This window comes from Labrus mixtus, chromosome 22 (genome assembly GCF_963584025.1).
Source record: "Labrus mixtus chromosome 22, fLabMix1.1, whole genome shotgun sequence".
Lineage (NCBI taxonomy): Eukaryota > Metazoa > Chordata > Actinopteri > Labriformes > Labridae > Labrus > Labrus mixtus.
In genome coordinates this window covers 10,560,524-10,579,385 of record NC_083633.1, presented here as the reverse complement: position 1 = coordinate 10,579,385, position 18,862 = coordinate 10,560,524, and the positions used below count along the sequence as shown (strand labels likewise).

Below are 18,862 nucleotides of genomic sequence, written 5' to 3'. Positions count from 1 at the left end.
TTACCTGGAGATGGGTGGACAAACAGCCTGAGGATACTTCTATCAGCCGCCAACAGTTCCAGCTGACGCGAAGCGAAAGCTAGCAGTTGTTGATGAGCTGCATTCCTGAGCTGTAACACCACGACTCGCAATCCTATTGGTCCGCTTCGCAACACAGTGACGCAGTTCGTCCTGATTGGTCGTAACACTGCGCACGTGGAGACATTTGGCGAGTCCGAAGATGATACAAGCTGAGCGAGATGAAAACCTCTTGTACGTCCGTTATCGTACTCGTGTCCTTAAAAATGTTATAAATCATGAAAATCCATTTTTTTTTTGCCTTTCCCACATTACTATTGGGAAATTGTGACATAGATATCACACGAATACTGTCAGAACACATGTACGTAATCTCCTTCGTGTAATTTCCTTCACAGTTTTGTAAATCACTTAATAGTCAAAATGGTACGTGAACGATCTTGATAAGTATTGAGGTTGAACGTCATCTCGGCCATGATATTACAACCCGGAAGTGACAATTTACGAGCTGGGGCTGTGTTTTGAAAAATGTTAGCCTCAAACTTGTGTCTTTAAAATCGATTTCATGTGATTTTTATCTTCAACTATGCCCCGATACTGCGCTGTGAAATTATGCAGAAACCGAGGCGGAGCTGCATCTAAACAAGAAGACAAGAGGATAAGCTTCTATCCGTATGTTTTCTTTTTTTTTCTCCTTGTGCTGTATCTGAATATGCTTAGTTTAACTGCATGTGCTATTTTGTAGTTTTCCTTGGTATCTTGTGTTAAAGAAAGCAGTAGTTAAAAGGGTAGGAAGAAATCCCACATTAGGGCATGTCAGTTTTTAAGATGCATGTCATGGGGAGGCTGAAAGACAGTTTATAAGAGGGTGGAGTAGTGATAATAACTTTATAAATAATGCAACTCACAAGTGACAGTGATACTCCACAATTGTGATCTAGATCTGTCTCAATTTCAGTTACATTTCCATCTTTTAAAATCCAAAGGTTTCCCTTGCAAGACAAGCCCAGGCTTCAGAAATGGGTCCACAACATGAAGAGGGAGGAATGGACCCCGAGTCGACATCAGTACCTTTGCAGCGAGCATTTCACAGAGGACTGCTTCGACATTAGATGGGGCATCCGCTACCTGAAGAACACGGCCATCCCGACAACATTTCCCTCCACTGAGGATGTAAGTATCCGTCTTATTTAATCTCTCTACTCCCCTTACAGTTCCAACATCATGTACAGCTGGGGGGGGGGGGGGGGATAATCAAAATAATAATCAAATACACATTAAGGCAGGGGTTCCCAAACTTTTCAGCTTGCGACCCCCGTTATGACGGTGATAGATACTTGGGACCCCACATTTGACGCACTAGGTCAAAACACTGGCATTAAAACAGCAAACAATAACCCAAACACCATCATATTATTTTTGTAATTTATTGTAAGAAACTACTTTTTTTTTACCTACTGTATTTTCAAATGAATGGGTGAAATATCCAATTTTAAACCATTTTCCATTTTTATATGTTTTTGAAAGGAATCTCACGACCCCCCTAACAGTGTTCCGCGACCCCCACTTTGGGAACCACTGCATTAAGGCACATTATCAGGGATTCTGATAACAGACGGAGCTGACACAGTATGATATAAAAACAGATTACAGTGTGATAGTCTTAATCAAGTAACAAACAAATCCAACAACTCGTCTTTATGTTGTGTTATCTTAACGTTTTCTGCAAATCCGAATTTAATAAATACGTTTTTTTTCTTCTTGTATCTAAGGAAGAGGAGAAGAGATGCATCACTTTTAAAAGAAGCCCCACACCGAAACCCAGGACTTTAGACATCGAGGCAACAGGTTTTGACTCTCCTGTCAGCAAGAGGCCGCTCATTTTAAGCAGAACTTCCAAAAAGGTCCGGCCGAGTACGACAAACAACCTTCTTGGCAAACACACAGAGTCAATAAATGAACGTCCTCCGGTACCAGACACCGGTACATCGTGTACTTCAAATCTCTCGGAGGTACAGGCCGCTGTTTGTCTGATTCCAAATGATGGTGGAAATTCAACAGTGTCTTGCCTGGCAGTGTCCCTTTGCAACGAGTCCCATTTTGAACATCAGACTGACTCAACCGTGACTGTGTTGTGCTGTGAGACATTAGGCCCTCTCCCAAACGGAGAGGCAAACATGGACACCGCCGCCCTCCAAGCAGCGCTGGGTCAAACTTTTAGTTTTGTTCCTGTGGAAATGGTCAAAGAAGAACCGGCTGAGTGCCTTTCAGAAGAGAGGGGACCCGTCGAGGGGGAGCACGTCTCCCTATACGAGCACGCGTACTGCAGACCGGACACGGACAAAGATCAGCTCTGGAGTAGAATCATGAGTTTGAACGCAAAGATTTTAGAGCTGGATCGCAGGGAGGCGAGCACCGTGGACAAAATCCGAGCTCTGGAGACGGAGATCGCGCTCCTGAAGAAAGATGGCGCAGTTTTTAAAGAGAGGCAGAACGTTTTGGAAGATTACATATCATCTGTGTTGATCTGAATCTAAAAATAGTTGCAAAATGAGAACTTTAAAAGAGATTTTGTATTTGAATTGTGGAGTCGATTGAGTCACTCGGTCGTTGATGTTGTACAGGAAACTAAACATTGTGTCTTATTAAACTCTAAATGGTACTGCATTATGATTTGTCCGTACCAGAATTTATACCATGGTTGGCACTGTAGGACTGTTGTGGTGTTGGACACGTCGGAAAAACGAGTTTCTGAGTTGTAAAATGCAAATGAACATGCATCATGCAATGCTCAAGTCGGAACAACAACTCGGAAAAGAATGAGGTGCCCGACTTCTCGCCTTGACGTCAGAATCCTCATCAGAGGGTATCAGATCATTTCATATGTCACATTTGATAATTAATTAATATATTGATGATTGTATCCATTTGTTTTTCATTATTTCTGCCCTAATCTACATTGGATGAGCATCAAAGCTCATTTTAATGACACACGTTGCTGATAAAGAGAAGCAGCAAGAGTGCTTTGCTGCCTGTCATCGTGGACTGCATGAGTCATGGCCGTAGTCTTGCTTGTTTTTCATACTGCACTTGTACTTTTCAGTGACACCACAGGGTCTCTTACCCCCTGAACACCCTGCTGTGAAAGTGCTGCCCCTACTCCAGATGGATCTTTTTCAACTAATATCTTAATACAACTGGTATAATTATTTTCTTCTGAGGTTTTTAATTAAGAGTCGAGCAATTTTAGAGCCTGACAATCCTATAGCATATTACCTTGTTACCTAGGGGAAATATGGAATAAACCTTAGGGCAATAAAGGGGTGTTCTCTCCAGGAAGGACTGACATGCTGTAGATATCATTCCTACCAAATACATCAACATAGAATAACACTCATCATTCTGATTTAGGACCACATGACGTCCTCTCCACCATGGAGACAGTTTGGAGATCAACACTAACAGCAGGGGTACATGTGTTAGTGCACACCAAATCAATGCCACTGATCAAAACACCATTCACACACGTCTGCATCCTGGAATCGCTGAAGCAATCACGTCCATGTGAGCAGAGGCTTGTGCGCTTGATTGAAAGCACCAGCATGACTTCAAAATGTTCTGCTTTGTAGAAAATTCTGCGATGGGTTTATTTTGAAGTGCTCTGTGGAAATGTTTCTCTGATATGTGTTCTCCTCCAAAGGCTATATGTCGGTGAGTCTTCTTCAGCTCTGCTGACTGTTTTAAATCAGCAGAGCTGTTGTCTGACAACAGCATGAACATGAACCAGCAGCAGGATTTATCTCCCACTTCTCTACCCTTGGGCCCTGAATTAGTGATCATAGTATTTTGGCTAAATGAGAGACCTAATCCTATTTGAAGCAGCCTTTCCAGAATGAAATGTGCCATAGGCTGTCTCTGCACTGTAGCAGGCCTGGTCACACAATTCCTATTTGATTGTTGCCTTGTTAAGATATTGTATTTTTAACCCACAGATTTGCTAAAATGGGAATGTGTCATCAACAAAATTAACTTTCAAACCAGCATGTCAATGCTCAGGAAGAGAGAAACACCTGCTGAGCTTTACATTAAGCACTGCATGATGTCACTGTGTTACATAAAGACACTAATAAGGCTCAGAGGCTGTATACATTTATGGTGTTGGCATAAGGGGCTTCCTGCTTTCAGTGGCAAACCTGACTTCTAATTTGACATCTTTTAGTTTTCGTGTGTGTGTGTGTGTGTGTGTGTGTGTGTGTGTGTGTGTGTGTGTGTGTGTGTGTGTGTGTGTGTGTGTGTGTGTGTGTGTGTGTGTGTGTGTGTGTGTGTGTGTGTGTGTGTGTGTGTGTGTGTGTGTGTGTGTGTGTGTGTGTGTGGGGTGGGGGGGGGGGGGGGGTGGGGGGGGGGGGGGGGGGGGGCAGGAGTGACATATTCTTTTTTAAAAGTAATTACAGATTGAATGCACATGTGGAAAGATTGTGAAGTGCAATTTCAGGTGAGTCCAGGTTGTTGCTTAACATGGTCGCAAGGTTACGAAATGACACTTTTCCCTGGGAGAAAAAGACCTCATTGAGGCTCTGTAGTATTAGAAAGGTTTATTAGAATTGATTCTTGAAATGAGTATTGAATTGGGATTGTATGATTTAATCGTGGCAAATAAAACATACCCAGAGTGGATTAGAGGACTAATACACTGTGAGACCTTGTGGGAGAAGAGAAGGAATTATACTCGTTGCAGTTTTGGAATGTGTAAAAATAACTGAAACAACAGTCAGGGAAATGTTATTGAGTTATAAAAAAATCGAAATAATCTATGATAGAAGTTCATTTAGAAAGCATTATGGAAAAAGAACATGAATTGCAGGTATTTTTAATCAGTGGAGTGACATTTTGCAACAGGTTCATTACATGTATGCATAACAAATTGCAGGTAAATTAAGAGGCTGACACCTGTTCTGTAAATAGCAGCATTTATTTAGGAAACATTTAAGAAACATTTATCATACAGGTAAAGCAAAGTAATATAATCCAAATCAGTTAAAGCAAACAAAACTCTTGTATTCAATATACATTAGAGCAGAAATTCACATTCATCAAGTTAAATGTGTACTTGATTGAAAATAGGCCATTATAGAAAAAGTCTGCCACAGTATTGAATGAAGGAGAGTATTGTTCCATGTAGAATAGTTAGGGAAAAAGGGACTTCTGCTGGTATTTCTCAGTTAATAGATATTTGTCTGAAAACGGAAACATAGGCATTAAACCCACAAAATACTCTAAAAACAAATTTTGTTAAATACAGAAGTGTTGACAATAGATAGTTATCATAGAGGATACAATAAATCACATTTTTACAAATGTACAATATTATAAAGGAGCTTTTCCATCGCACTCTGTGCTTTGATTCATACTGAACCCATCGTTTGGTTTGGTTACTGGATGCCAAATATCCTTTTCTTTTCCAGGATTGTATCTTGAGTTGCATATTGATGTGACACATCTGCAGTAGGTTCGGTTGATATGCTCCGCCATATGGTTCAGCTGTAGTAGAGATAAATCCAAGGGTTGGTGCAGCTGTTGAGACCTGCTAGCAGCATAATGATGGCAAACACAGGGCCTGCGGGGGAGAGAGAGAGAGACACACACACACACAGAGAATTTTGTAAATTACATGTTCTCCAATATATGACACAACACAAGCAGATTAAACATCGAAGGCATCTGTCATTTTGGACAGACCTTGGGTAGGCGCACTCGATGGGCTCCAGGCAGACCACAACTGGACAACAAAAAACGGGCTCCAACAAACTGTGTATGCCAGTATAATCACAAAGGTCATTTTCACAGTCTTCAGCATGGCACTGGACACCCCCTTCGTGCCAGCGCGCCCTGCCTGCAGCGCCTTCCTCTTCATGTTGAAGTAAATGGTGGTGCAGATCCCCACTTGGCAGTGGAGCAGAATGACAGCAGGCAGGGCGAACACGGACAGTGTGATCCAGCTGATGTAGATTCGGCTCCCCCACGGTTCGATAAATGTCGCCCAGCAGTCGAACTGGTTCTCCTCCACCTCCCGGAGAGAGAAGATGAAGAGCTGAGGAGAGCTAAAGGCGAGGGAGATGAGCCACGCTGCGCCTATGGACAAATATCTCCTAAATGGGCTCTTTAAGAATGAAACCATCGGCTTACACACCGCGTGGTACCTGTCTATGGTCATGGCTACTATCATGTACGTGGAGGCGAACATCCCAACCACCTGTAGGTACTTTACGGACCGGCACAGAAAGTCTGTGCCGCGGAACCTGTGCGTAATTTCAATCAAAAACTGCGGTAACACTTGGAAAAACGCCACCACCAGATCCGCCAAGCACAGGTGTAACAGAAACAACTGCGTCCTCGTGTTTCTTTTTCTCTTCCTCCAAAGTGTTGTCAAGAAGAAAACATTCCCACATGTTGCGAGCACAAAAACCAAACCTAGAATCCCGGCTCTGATGAGCGCAAACCGTTCATACACTTCATCTCCATGTGTTGCTTTGTCAGGGCTGTTTCTGCTAGAACCCATTGAAGCAACGATACTCTGTGTCTCCTGTATATTTTTAGCGATTCAAATATTCAATTTCCATCCATATTCTAGGAGCAGTGTTGCAGCGTTGGCGCATGGACGTGTCTCTGCATTCTGCTCCTGTGCGCGCGTGTTGCAAGTGACTCGTGTGTTCGAGGAGGTGTGTCAGTGTATGCATACTGTCAGTGTACTCTGTGATGACTGACTTTCTAAGTCAGACCTCAAGTAAATACAAATAAACATATAGCCTAGAATTAGACTGGAAATTACAAAAAGTACCAACACATATAAGTATGTAATACGGAAATCCATAAACTCAAACTACATACCCAATAGTATTATTGAGAAGAAAGTATTAATACAGGTCTGTCTCTTGTTTTCAATCGAGAGAATTATAAACTTGTGCTGTGTTTCAGTTCATGTTCAAACATTTCCTGCTGTATGCTTGCTCTCTCCCTGAAAGCTCTGTCTGAACCAAGGTGTTCCTCATGGATCTGTTCTTGGCCCCAACAACCTGCTTGCACAATTTCTATGCTACATCTCTTCATTTAAGGGTTTACAATGTAGTTCAGCTGAGTTCAGAAGTACTACTCAAATGAAAAAAAAAAAAAATGACAAAGTAGCACTCGATTGTAAGTGCACCATGCGGTGTTGCCATTAAAGATCTGACATTGAAATTGCAGAGGCAGAGAAAGCAGTTCCAGTAACTGAACTTTTGGAAACAAATGATTTCACATGAACAGAACTAGAAGATACCACTCTTCATAGGACAGGGGTTTGATAGTTGAACCTTGATGTCTTGTTCTTGTTAAAATAAATGTTGTTATACTTATCAACCCTAAATCCCAGTTGATATTTCCGACCTCAGATCTCGTCTTTACAATATGAATCATCATTTCACACAGCAGTTATACAGTTTGAATATATTGAAAACTATGTGTCAAAACACTTTTACAAAGTCAATTTAACATAACAATACCACAATTTTGTATTATGGACCCATTTAAGATCTTTTCAGAACGCTCTGAGTTACTTTTTAAATTGTATGCTTGTTAGAACAGCTGTTTTTCAGACAGTCAAATATGGTTTTAAATCATATGTAAGGATGTTTTTATATGATGTGAAATATGCCACTGCATGAGAGTTGAATTAGGTTGAGAACACTAATGTTTCTGCACTCTCTGAAGAGGTCAAATCCCCATCAGGTCTCATATTAAAAGCACAACTTTACAGCAGAATAAAAGTGTTTACCACTCAAAACAAAAGATAGTTTTAATTCTCTTTAGATTATTTTTTAACCATGACAACCAGAGTTGTTTCCATTTTTTATATAACTGACCTGTTTAAATATGTTTAGGAGAAAAGTTTTGCATAACTGAGGACATGTCACTTTAAATGACAGATGGGAGCTGCTAGCTGACTCCCAGAAGTCATATTAGCGAATTCAGTCACCAACCTGTGACTAATTAAATACAGTATTTGGTCAAGTCAGTGCAATTCTACTACTTACACTACAAAGGAAAGCTCCACTGTGTCAAAGTGCAATTATAGTCCCTTTATCACACATTTTTAAATAATGCTTTACAATGCAGCATAATAGAGATGCTTTTCACAGAACATGTAAAGACAAGTGACTAACAGTACAGTACAATCCCCCCAACAAAGAGAGGATATATAGAGGTTACACCAACTCACCCATAAACTAAACATAATATATAATCCCTAGGTGGAGTGGGCATAGAGAGAAAAGATGATGCCTGATGTAAGCGGCAAGTGAACTGAAGCGTTTGTCTTTAGACAGTTTTTGAAAACAATGGCAAAAGATGGAATGGTTCATGCTTTCTACCTTTTTGTTCCAATGTGCATTTCCATTATATACGTAAATATAAAATTACACTATGCAAATCCCTTTGGAAATGATTACACCCTACTGTGATAATGTTTGAAAAAAAAGTCAGACCTCTTCAGAGATCCAGTTTAAGAATGTGAAGCTATCGAGTTTCTTTTCAAAGGAAGTGTTTTTTTCAAATGGATTTCTCAACACAGTTAGGGTTTTCATTTCTCACAAAGTAAATGGGGTCATTTTCTACAGGAGACTCCACATGTGTTAAGCTTTGCCAGGGCAGCCCCCTGCCTGCCTAGATCGGCTCCGTGTGAAACGTATTAATATCGTGTCTAGCAGACCATCCATCGACACATACAGCAAAACAACCTGTGGCTCTCCAAGCACTGACATGTCATGAAAATCAGACCCAAGCTACAGTAGGTAGTGTTTCATCTTGGCTTTTATCGACTCCATTAACTCCCAATATGTTTCCCTTCAAAAGGGCAATTGTGAGTTGACATGCTTCAAACCACTAGACAATTGTCTTCTCCTACTTTGAAGTCTGACTCTGTTGAATAATTGGTTACTTCACTTCAAGGACCTGTAGACGTGGTGAACTCAGGCACATCACTACTAGCCTACAGTAATAATCTTGAAAAGGTGACATTTAATTGAACCTGCTTGAGATGTCAAAGATTCAATTAAATGTCACCTTTTCAAGATACAAATGGCTGTAGGGATAGTTTAAAAATTGCCTGATTTATAATGTCATTTGTGTTACCACTGAATTCCTTTCGCTCTGAAAAGTGGATTTACCTAAATATTGCTCTCCATGGTGCTGAAATACTAAACATATTACTGTAGACGTGGTGAACTCAGGCACATCACTACTAGCCTACAATAATAATAATGTTGAAATCCAGCAAACCACACATTATTAGTGCATTAAACCCTTTATTGAATCCTTCATATTGAGGTAGTGTGGATTATTGATCTGTGTTCGCCTCCTCAAATGCTAAATGTGTGTTAATGAAATGTATGTTGTTGACATCTGGTGGTCAATATTGATCATTGCACTGCAGTCTGTAAATCACTCCGCTGTCGTGACTACGTCACTTCCTCTTTTCTTCCTGTTTATTGTCTCTAACGCGCCCAGCAGCTATACATTTATTGCACCAGCAGCAGCAGCAGCAGCAGCACAGTGAATGAAACATATGGCAGCAAATTCAACGTTTTTATAACATGGTAAGAATTAGATATATGTGTTGATAATGCGAATGTTTTTTATCTGAGACAAACTGGCAATACAGTGCTGCTGACGGAAATCTACTTTGGAGCTAACTTGGCTAATGCGTCGTTTTTAAGTCCATCCAGAGGAGTTTAATGCTTATATAAGTGTTTTAAAAGAAGGGTCAGAGTGAAATATTCTCTTTCCGTGTGATGTGTTTTGAGGGGGGGGGTTGAACTGGTTCAAAGGTCCATGGCTCTTCGGAGCAAAGTCTTGCTCTCAATAACATCCGCCAGCCACTTCTCTCTGAACCGGCTCCTCCCCGGTGTGTGTACGAGCCGGGTTGACTCCACAGTGAACAGCACCTCCACGGGAAGAGTCCGTGGCTTGACTTTAGAAGTGCCCACGACAAAGTAGACGCCAGCTGTCCCCTGAATGGGTTTCCGCGGGCTGGGTGTGCTGAAGCGGGCCCGGTAGTGGTAGAAGGTGTCGTGGTCCTCCTCCGTGGACTGGAGGAAATCCAGACTGTAGATCCAACAGGGCTGCAACCCCCAGCTTCGGATGCACCTGCTAATCAGACTCTTACCCGCTTCTGCGGTGAAGTCTTTGCTCGCCGTCCAGTTTACATTCCCGAGGTCACTGTGTGGAGAGCTACCCACCTGCTCTTTCGTGTCACTGCGGTGTTTCTCCTTCAGATGTTCGACAAGTTGAGCAGACTCTGCTGAGATCTTCAGGTCGACCTCCATCACGTCTTTTTGCTGTCGAGGAACAGCAAACAGTGCAATGTGGGAGTCGCAGGCTGTGAACGCTGTTGCCAGCATTCGTTTTTGTTTGGGATATGGTTTCCATGCCAACCAGAATTGATAGGGTGTCACATGGGGCCCTCTGTTGGATCACTTTCAAATGCAGTGTAGTGTGATTACTCTTATAAGAATGCCATTTGCTTTGTGTGTCTTGAGCTAATTTTCATTTCATCCTTTTTTATTCCAGGAGCAAAATTCCAACACTCCCAATTTCACCCCAAAATGGAATTTCTTCTAAAACAATTGTAGCTGATGGCAAGTAGTCCACAAGAATGCTACTTTATTTTAAGCCTCATTCATTTCCCTGAAGAGCTTTCAAAATTCTCAACTGCGCTTTCAAGTGAGCGAGCAGACGCATGTCGCGTATCAGGACCACCCTCGACAGCGTCACCAAGGCAGTCGGAAGCGCCGACCTCATGTCCAAGTTCTCCCGCCTCAAGCCCGGCAGCACCGCAGTCGACAGCGCTCAGTCGGAAAAGGCCCTTGCCAAAGCTGAGAGCGTGGCCTCCAACAACACGGCCGCGGCCCCACCGTCCGCAACCGCCATGGAAGAAGAAGAGGAAAGGGAGAGAGTTACAGCAGAGGAAGAGCACGTTGCGGAAAACCCTTTTGTCGTCACGATGAAGTCGCCATCTAGTCTAGCTTCAGCGGCGACCGCGTCTGCAACAAGCGCTTCCTCTACTGTGGCAAAACAAACTATGCAGCTGTTTCACCCGGCAGCTCTGTCCACCAACATGGATGAGACCTACAGAACTCTGGCTCTGCATATCAATAACTACTTTGGCACGAGTTCACCAGTTGAAGAAGAAGAAGAAGAAGAAGACAACAGGCCACCAATACATCAGGACAGAGGAGCTGATGATCCAGAGTCTGAGTCCATTCTTAGCTGCATTCCTAAAAAGACTGGGGACCACATTCCTATTTTGTCTCCAGTGGCAGAGGCCAAAAGTATTGACGCACCCGCCACATCTCCTCCTCCTTCAGAAAAGCAAAGTTCTCCAACGGACACCTCTGCGTCTGAAAGTGCACCGCAGTCCATCCCCATCCCCGCACCCGCTGCCTCCCCTAAAAAAGGCTTCAGCCATTATCTCTCCTACCCTCGCCCCAGTGTTCAGGCGTTTGTCGGCAGCTACATCACGCCCCTGGTCCCCAAATTCCGAAGTGAATCCAAAAGCGCGGCGGCTGAAAAAGAAAAGTCGTTGGCAGTGACTGAGGAGGAGTCCGCCACGGAAAAGGAAAGAAACAAGACGGACATTGAAGAGGAGGAAGCGAAAAAAGCAAAGCAACAGCTCTTGAGTCAAAGAGAGAAGGTAAGGTGGTTGGGGGGGAACTCTAATGAATTGCTCTTAGTGCTTTAGAAAGTAAAAAATTACAAGTTTCAAATAAGATAAAACAAAGAAAAAACATTACAAAGGAAAGCCAGTTGTGATAGATATGTTTTTCTCTTGCAGATAATAGCCAGGGTGAGTGTAGACAACAGGACGAGAGCTCTGGTGAAAGGCCTGCAGAGAGTCACCGAAGTCAAACTCCTCATCAGTCGAGTGGAGGAGCTCAGCTGTCACCTTACGGAGTTCCCTGAGACACGAGGTGTCGCAATCAAGGTTTGTGTGTTTCAACTGCGGTGCCATGTCATTTAAGATGCGCTGTCAAAGGTGCATTCTCACAGTAAAGTGTGTGTTTTAGGAGAGTGTGTTGCCCTCCCTGCTGCGTTTGCGCCAAGCCAAAGACCTCCCTCTCCAGTCAGCGGTGAGAGAGGCGCTGGCCCTGGTTGGCTACAATGAGCCAGTGAAAGGCCGAGGGATTCGGGTACTCGCTATTGATGGAGGCGGAACAAGGTAATGTGATTAATGGGAAACAAACGTAGAAGTATCTGTGGCATCTAACGACTGTTAAACAATAATATGTTCATTATAAATAGATAGAGACTTTATTTATCTCGAGGAAAACACAAAGCATCCAGTAGCAGCTTACAAACAGTATGTGTATTAACCCGAATGAAGATTTAAAGAAACCCCTAAATTGATCAAAATGAAACCTGTACAATTTAAAAAATGAGACATATACAGAGAAAATTTACACAACCAGTGCTGCTATAAGAATATAACCTATGTACAATTTAAAAACACTGGCAAAATTAGACCTGTACATGACAGAGTAGATTGCATGTGATAGCAGCGTCTGAAAAGAGGTAGTGCAATTCTTTAAAAGAGTCGGTGCGATTTGGCTGTTATGCTATTTATGCATTAAAGTGTCAAACTAGAGGCTGTCTCTTTAAGTGCTAAAAATGCTCTAGTCCCCCTGCCATTACTGAGGTGTTGTACAAATGTATGGCCAGCGGGACGAAAGAGGTCTTAAGTCTGTCTGTGGAGCAGGATTGTGACAGCAGTCTGCCTCTGAACACGGGGGGGGGGGTGTTGTCCAGGATGGAGAGCACCTTGTCCAGAGTCCTTCTCTCTGCCAACGTCACCAGAGGGTCCAGCTCGGTGCCCACCACAGAGCCAATATATTTATACATTTCAGATTCAACCTCTATTAATGTTGTCCCTCATGAGCAAAAGGAAATAGTACCAGCTACAGAATTTAAAATGCACCAACAGTAAATCGAGAGGAAAAAAAGAACTGCCTTGTTTGAATAAGGATTGAACTGATTGAAATGACGGCCACATATGTAGCAGCTATTACTCCAGATCCAGTGTAAAAGAACACCACAGCATGTTAGTAGCAGTAGATCAAATAAAATGGCTACAGTTTTGACAGTTTAGGTTTACAAGCTCTGTCACTTTGTAACAGGGGACTACTGGCCCTGCAAACGCTGCAAAAACTGCAGAACATGACGGGCAAACCAGTCCACCAGCTGTTCGACTACATCTGTGGAGTCAGCACAGGTAAGATGTCACCACATCGCGCGTGTCGTTTATCTGACGTCTAAATGTATGTAAACTCCTGATACTACAGATGCCATCTCTGCTTCAGGTGCCATTTTGGCCTTCATGCTGGGAATCTATCAGATCCCCTTAGAGGAGTGTCAGGAGATGTACAGGAAGCTGGGTGCAGACGTCTTCAAACAAAATGTCATCGTTGGAACCGTTAAAATGGGCTGGAGTCACGCCTTTTATGACAGTGAAATATGGGAAAACATCCTCAAGTAAGCCAGCAGGAATCTGTCATGCTTGGCGTCTTTCAAATCCGTCCCAGCCGTCTTTCATGGTTCAGATCTTTTCCTAATTTTCCGTGATTTATTTAATTATGTTTCGTTCCTTTAGGGAAAGGATGGGTGAGGGGATTATGATTGAGAGTGCCAGGGACCCAAACTGTCCTAAAGTAAGTCACATATCAACTCTACACTGTTAGGATCAACGCTTGTACCATTTTCTGCTTTCATAAATTAGATTTTAGACAAGATGTACATTTCCCTGGATATTTAACAGGATAAATACAGCAATGAACACTTTACAGAATGGTACAAACCAGCTTGTTGAGGCCCTCTTAAAATACATCTGCTCCCTTTTTGTCCACTAGGTGTCAGCAGTGAGTGCCATTGTGAACAGGGGTTTACCGCTGAAGGGCTACGTGTTTAGGAACTACAGACTCATGCCAGGAGTGAGATCCCACTACCTTGGAGACTGCAAACACAAAATGTGGCAGGCTATCAGGGCCTCGTCTGCCGCCCCGGGATACTTCCAGGAATTTGTGCTGGGAAAAGATCTCCATCAGGTACGACACTGAAATGAGACAAGTGGACGATGTCTCAGCTCAGCAAGTTCGATTAAGGCCAGCCTAGGTATCTTAAAATGAAAAAAGAGACACAAAATATAGACGAATAAAAACTGATGCTGCCCACAGTGAGCCCTCCTGAACTGGCAGGGGATCTGCGCCTTGCTCAAGGGCACCTCTGCAACCTTCCCGCTCCCTACAGACTTAGCTCAGCGAGCGCTCCTGGCCTGGGGGAAGAGAGAGAAAGTGAAGGGAATGAGAACGAAGGGTTGTGTGAGAGAGAGAGAGAGAGTCCTTGGACACCGTCTGCTCCTTCATTAACATCAAAGGCCTCGTCCTCTTTTGACCTAAGCTCGCCATCCTGCAGAAAAATGAAAAGCTTCTGATTTGATTCCCTATGAAAGCAGATGTCTAACAGCGCTCCTGTGTGCCTGACAGGCTTTTTCAGGTGTAGCAGTGTGTGATTTTGTGGTTTTTCTATGTAATGGCCTTCCCAACCCTCCTTTGCAATCTCACACTTAAAAATGACAAAGTATGGATCTTAGTTTCTCTTCATTTGAGTCACAAAGGCTGCTAGAAAGGAGGAGAACGGACGCATTCTGTCCAGGATAAAGGCTGTGAAAGCATCTGATTGGACTGTTATTAGTTTAATTTAGTTTTGAACCATTGATGTGGCCAAACGTGGCCTTTAATGTGTGTTTTTATGCAGTTTGATTATTAGGTCAGATATCTTTAGATGGTCTTTGTGGGCAGCAATCACATTCAAGGCTCGCTTTAATTTTCATAACCTACTTAAGCAAATTAACCTTGTCCCTTTTTCTAACAAGTGCTTCCCTCTGCTCCTAATGTAAGAGTCCCTGTACAGTGTTTTAGTCACTAACAAAAAGCTAATCTCTGCTCCCACGCTGCATGTTTACTGACCTAAGCCTTTTTTTCGCAGAGACTTTTAGTATTAAAATGAATGGCTGATTAGCTCTTAGCTAAATAAGCGGTAAAAAAAAAAAAAAAAGTCTGGACTGAGAAATACAAAAAGCACTTTTCTGCGACCTCTGCCCCTGAAAAAACATTTCTAATGCATTAAAAAAAACAGATAACACCTCATAGCCTGTAACTAGCATGCTAAATAGCTAGTTGATGATATCGCCCTCCAGCTTCATCTTTAATGAGATGGAGGTAAGAGGTGACACACGGAGCCATGAGTGTGTTTTAGGTCCATTCATTTCAGTGGATTTGTTTTGAGTTGTTTCTCATGGACTCTGGGACGACAGCGGGGACGGAAAGATGGGAGAGCGAATGAGTTGTGCACGTTGTTCCCCTACATTCCTCACGTCGTTTCATCGACAGTTTGAGCTGCCATCGCCACCCACCTCTCTCACTCATGCTCTACTTTTCAGCACTAGCAGCGGTATTTCTCAGGAGAATACTGCGGTTGCAGGGCATCAGAAAATACATATATACGCATAAACACAGGGAGGAAAGAATCGCTCTCAGACCCGATGTAGAGGTAGAAGTGAGATATTTCTCCTTGTAGAGTTTGTTCTTTATATGAGCAAGCAATCACATCAAACCGTGTGAGTGAGAAGATTGCAATTTAGCAGCATTTTGTTTGTGTTTTGATTGCATGAAGGCTGGGTGTCATGAAGGCTGGGTGTCATGAAGGCTGGGTGTCATGAAGGCTGGGTTATCCCTCAGGGTGAGAGGTCGAGGGTCAGAGCTGAGGAGCAGCCGGGTAATTAACCTGCTATCTGTAGCGTGCAAACTGTGTCCTAATGTTTGAAGAGTTTACACCAGAGGGTAAACAGCTTTATGATCACGCTTACGGGGGTTTCAGGAAGAAGTTCAGTAATGATATGAGAGCAGTGGAGTGGACATATTTACCCCCACTCTCCAACGCTCCAACGCATGGAAATGACCTTTACCCCTGCTCTGCTGGGGTAGGATCAGACCTCCAGCGCGTCACGCTCTCCCACACTATTAATCCAAGACAAAAGGCACTACAGCGGCTGGATGGGGTCCAGAACTGGACGTGTTGGGGGAAAGCCTGAGAGAGAGAGGGAGAGAGAGGGAGAGAGAGGGAGGGAGAGAGAGGGAGAGAGAGAGAGAGAGAGAGAGAGATCAGCTCTAAAATCAGCCTAGTCATCCATTCAGCTTGATTGTTCTCGTTCAGTTATTGCTGGCATTATTCACATCAGCATCTCCTCTAATGCTCACAGCCAAATGATCTAGTCAAAGGAGGCAGAACAAGCAAAACATTTGCATCCGACTTCAGTCGAGATGAAATGCAAAATGCTCTCAAATGAGCTGAATTTAAAAATAATGCAGCATTAGCACTGTTTACATCGCTCAAGTACAGACACGATGACTTAAAAATAACTTAGAAGAGCTGCTATGAAGACAGCTTTTTTTGTTCTTGTTGACTTCTAAGTAAGCAGGGCTCTTTGCCAGCACAGCACATCTCCAGCCAGGGAGCTTCATTTCCTCTGGACTGCAGCTACGCTCTTGGACGGCTTTGTTGTTCACATCACCTCGTTCGACCCCTGCAGAATGTCACAATAAATATATTAAACCCTGAGGCATGTTGATACATTCCAAGTGTCCCTTCTTGTGCATTAACCTTGGTTTGTAAGTTGATTAGATAAATGAAATGCTAAAGGTGACTTTACAGCGTAGGGTAAGATGTAAAGAAGCCTCTGACACATGAACATGCTCATGGTAGACATTTCAAATTTGATTAAGCTCTGACCTAGATTTCATTAAAGAATACATGATTGTCTAGTCTTCACTTCCATTGTCATTCGTCCTCTACTTCAGGATGGAGGACTCTTAATAAACAACCCCACAGCGTTGGCCATCCATGAGTGTAAGTGTCTGTGGCCCAACACCCCGCTGCAGTGTGTGTTGTCTCTGGGCACTGGGCGGTACGAGACGGCCGGCAAGAACGGCACCACTTACACCAGTCTCAAGGCCAAGCTCACCAACGTCATCAGCAGCGCCACAGACACAGAAGGTAAGACAACAGACATATCTGTATCACTATTTTAAAACCACAGATTTGAGATGAATTGTTGCAGCTTCCTACAACTAGCTCTTCAGAGGCTCCACCCCCTTTCTGTCCTCCTTTCAGAGGTGCACACCATGCTAGACGCCCTGCTGCCCCCGGACACCTACTTCCGCTTCAACCCCTACATGTCCGAGGACATCCCGTTGAACGAGAACCGCCCGGAGAAGCTGAACTTCCTCAAGAGCGAGGGCGAGCGCTACCTCGAGCGCAACGAGGCCAAGCTGAGGAAGGCGGCCAGCGTGCTCGGGCAGCAGAAGAGCACCATCCAGAGGGTGGCAGAGTGGGCCAAGCTCAAGGCCGACATGTACGAGGGGCTGCCCTTCGTATCCAAGCTGTAGGTGATGCAGTGGCAGCACATGAGTGACCACAAGGGAAGTGGTTTTTTTTTTAAGGTAAGAAGACATGGAGTGAAAAATCTGATGGGTTAAGTGCTGAAAGGGGATTAAACTGGACACTTGTTTTAAGAATCTCGTGAGGTAACTTTGAAAGAAATTCTTTGTTCTCACAGTTTCATTATCATCTACCGAAAACTGAAAAGACTTAAAAAGATTTAGTTGTGTTTAAAAAAAGATGTTTATATAAAGTAAGTAAGAGGGTCAATGAATGACGGAGACAGAATGATTTACTTTGAGAAGAATTCAGAAGGTTTGAACAGAGTTTGATTAACAGAAAGACAAAGTATGTTGTCATAAATATATGTATTTTAAGCTGGTTATGGAACGCACAAGAAGAAGTGTAGCACTGATGCATGACTTTACAAAAAAAAAAGATATAGAAGAAAAACTAGAAGTAGAAGCGACGCTGCTGTTCCTTTACATTTCACTAACTTGAATCCATGACGATTGCACAGGAAGAGGAGAAACTGCCTGATTTTTAACACTGTACAGAAGACTGACCTCATGCACTTTGTAAAGCAGGACTCTTAAACAAGGAAATGTAAATAATATTTGAAGTAATTTATTGGAGTGTTGGAGATTAATTGAAGAACATGATGAAATCAGTATTTCACTGACATATACTGACATGAACTGTGCAACCACACTGACATCTCTTTTCATACTCAATATGAAAGTATCAGGATGTGCTGCTTGTTGTCCATGTGGTGAAAAGCATGTGTTTTTTTTTTTATTGTGCCCATGATATGAAGCTTACAAAGCTTTTGCCTTTAACTTTGCTCAAGCCTGAACTCCTCAGCCTGGATACTCTTTTTCATTTTGAGAATCCCCGTTGTCCTTATTCCTCCCACTCTGTTGCTTCATGGATTGCAAACGAAAGGAAATTTCATGAAACAATAAAATCTTGTTTTTTTAAACATTGATAGAAACTCTCTTTTTCTTTAGACCTCTGTCTGATTCTGCTCTAAGAGAAAGAATATGTTAGGACTGAATGTCATACTTACCCCACACACACACACACACACACACACACACACAAAGACACACACACAATAGATATGTCACAAAGGAATGCAAAGTGTCTCCCTGTGATGAATTGCTTTTTTGATTCCAGTTGCACACGTTGATTTTTCTGCTTTATTGTTTTGATCCCATTGAAAGATCCACTGAAATTCCTCTGTGTCATTCCTCCCAGTCACTCTGATGTTTCCCCAATCAACACAAACAAAGCGCCGCAAGCAGGCCGAACCCCACAAAGCTCC

The 18,862-nt window shown here is 43.0% G+C and overlaps 3 protein-coding genes across 3 annotated transcripts; 2 read left to right on the top strand and 1 right to left on the bottom strand.

Annotated features, from left to right (window-relative positions):
* The first annotated feature begins 371 nt into the window (after positions 1-371).
* On the top strand, positions 372-2,685 carry LOC132956356 (THAP domain-containing protein 5-like). The gene is made up of 3 exons (XM_061029757.1): positions 372-690; positions 1,005-1,191; positions 1,791-2,685. The coding sequence occupies exons 1-3, from the start codon at positions 605-607 to the stop codon at positions 2,547-2,549; spliced, it is 1,032 nt and encodes a 343-aa protein (XP_060885740.1). The 5' UTR covers positions 372-604; the 3' UTR covers positions 2,550-2,685.
* A 2,301-nt stretch (positions 2,686-4,986) lies between these two features.
* avpr2l (arginine vasopressin receptor 2, like) lies at positions 4,987-6,574 on the bottom strand. The gene is made up of 2 exons (XM_061030424.1): positions 5,755-6,574; positions 4,987-5,632 (listed from the first exon to the last, which is right to left on the bottom strand). Exons 1-2 carry the CDS (start codon positions 6,572-6,574, stop codon positions 5,553-5,555), a joined length of 900 nt encoding a protein of 299 aa, XP_060886407.1. The 3' UTR covers positions 4,987-5,552.
* Positions 6,575-10,735: 4,161 nt separating this feature from the next.
* pnpla8 (patatin-like phospholipase domain containing 8) lies at positions 10,736-18,521 on the top strand. Its single transcript, XM_061029750.1, has 9 exons — positions 10,736-11,740; positions 11,882-12,031; positions 12,114-12,265; positions 13,221-13,315; positions 13,404-13,575; positions 13,694-13,751; positions 13,950-14,144; positions 16,956-17,151; positions 17,269-18,521. Exons 1-9 carry the CDS (start codon positions 10,787-10,789, stop codon positions 17,541-17,543), a joined length of 2,247 nt encoding a protein of 748 aa, XP_060885733.1. The 5' UTR covers positions 10,736-10,786; the 3' UTR covers positions 17,544-18,521.
* Positions 18,522-18,862: the final 341 nt, after the last annotated feature.

Excerpts from the sequence above, each read along its gene's own strand:
- avpr2l (XM_061030424.1), bottom strand. The coding sequence starts at position 6,574 with ATGGGTTCTAGCAGAAACAGCCCTGACAAAGCAACACATGGAGATGAA. Across the intron at positions 5,633-5,754 it reads ATCGAGTGCGCCTACCCAAG|GCCCTGTGTTTGCCATCATT; the intron begins GTCTGTCCAAAA and ends TCTCCCCCGCAG.
- LOC132956356 (XM_061029757.1), top strand. The coding sequence starts at position 605 with ATGCCCCGATACTGCGCTGTGAAATTATGCAGAAACCGAGGCGGAGCT. Across the intron at positions 691-1,004 it reads AAGAGGATAAGCTTCTATCC|GTTTCCCTTGCAAGACAAGC; the intron begins GTATGTTTTCTT and ends TAAAATCCAAAG. Across the intron at positions 1,192-1,790 it reads CATTTCCCTCCACTGAGGAT|GAAGAGGAGAAGAGATGCAT; the intron begins GTAAGTATCCGT and ends CTTGTATCTAAG.
- pnpla8 (XM_061029750.1), top strand. The coding sequence starts at position 10,787 with ATGTCGCGTATCAGGACCACCCTCGACAGCGTCACCAAGGCAGTCGGA. Across the intron at positions 11,741-11,881 it reads TCTTGAGTCAAAGAGAGAAG|ATAATAGCCAGGGTGAGTGT; the intron begins GTAAGGTGGTTG and ends TTTCTCTTGCAG. Across the intron at positions 13,316-13,403 it reads CATCTGTGGAGTCAGCACAG|GTGCCATTTTGGCCTTCATG; the intron begins GTAAGATGTCAC and ends TCTCTGCTTCAG.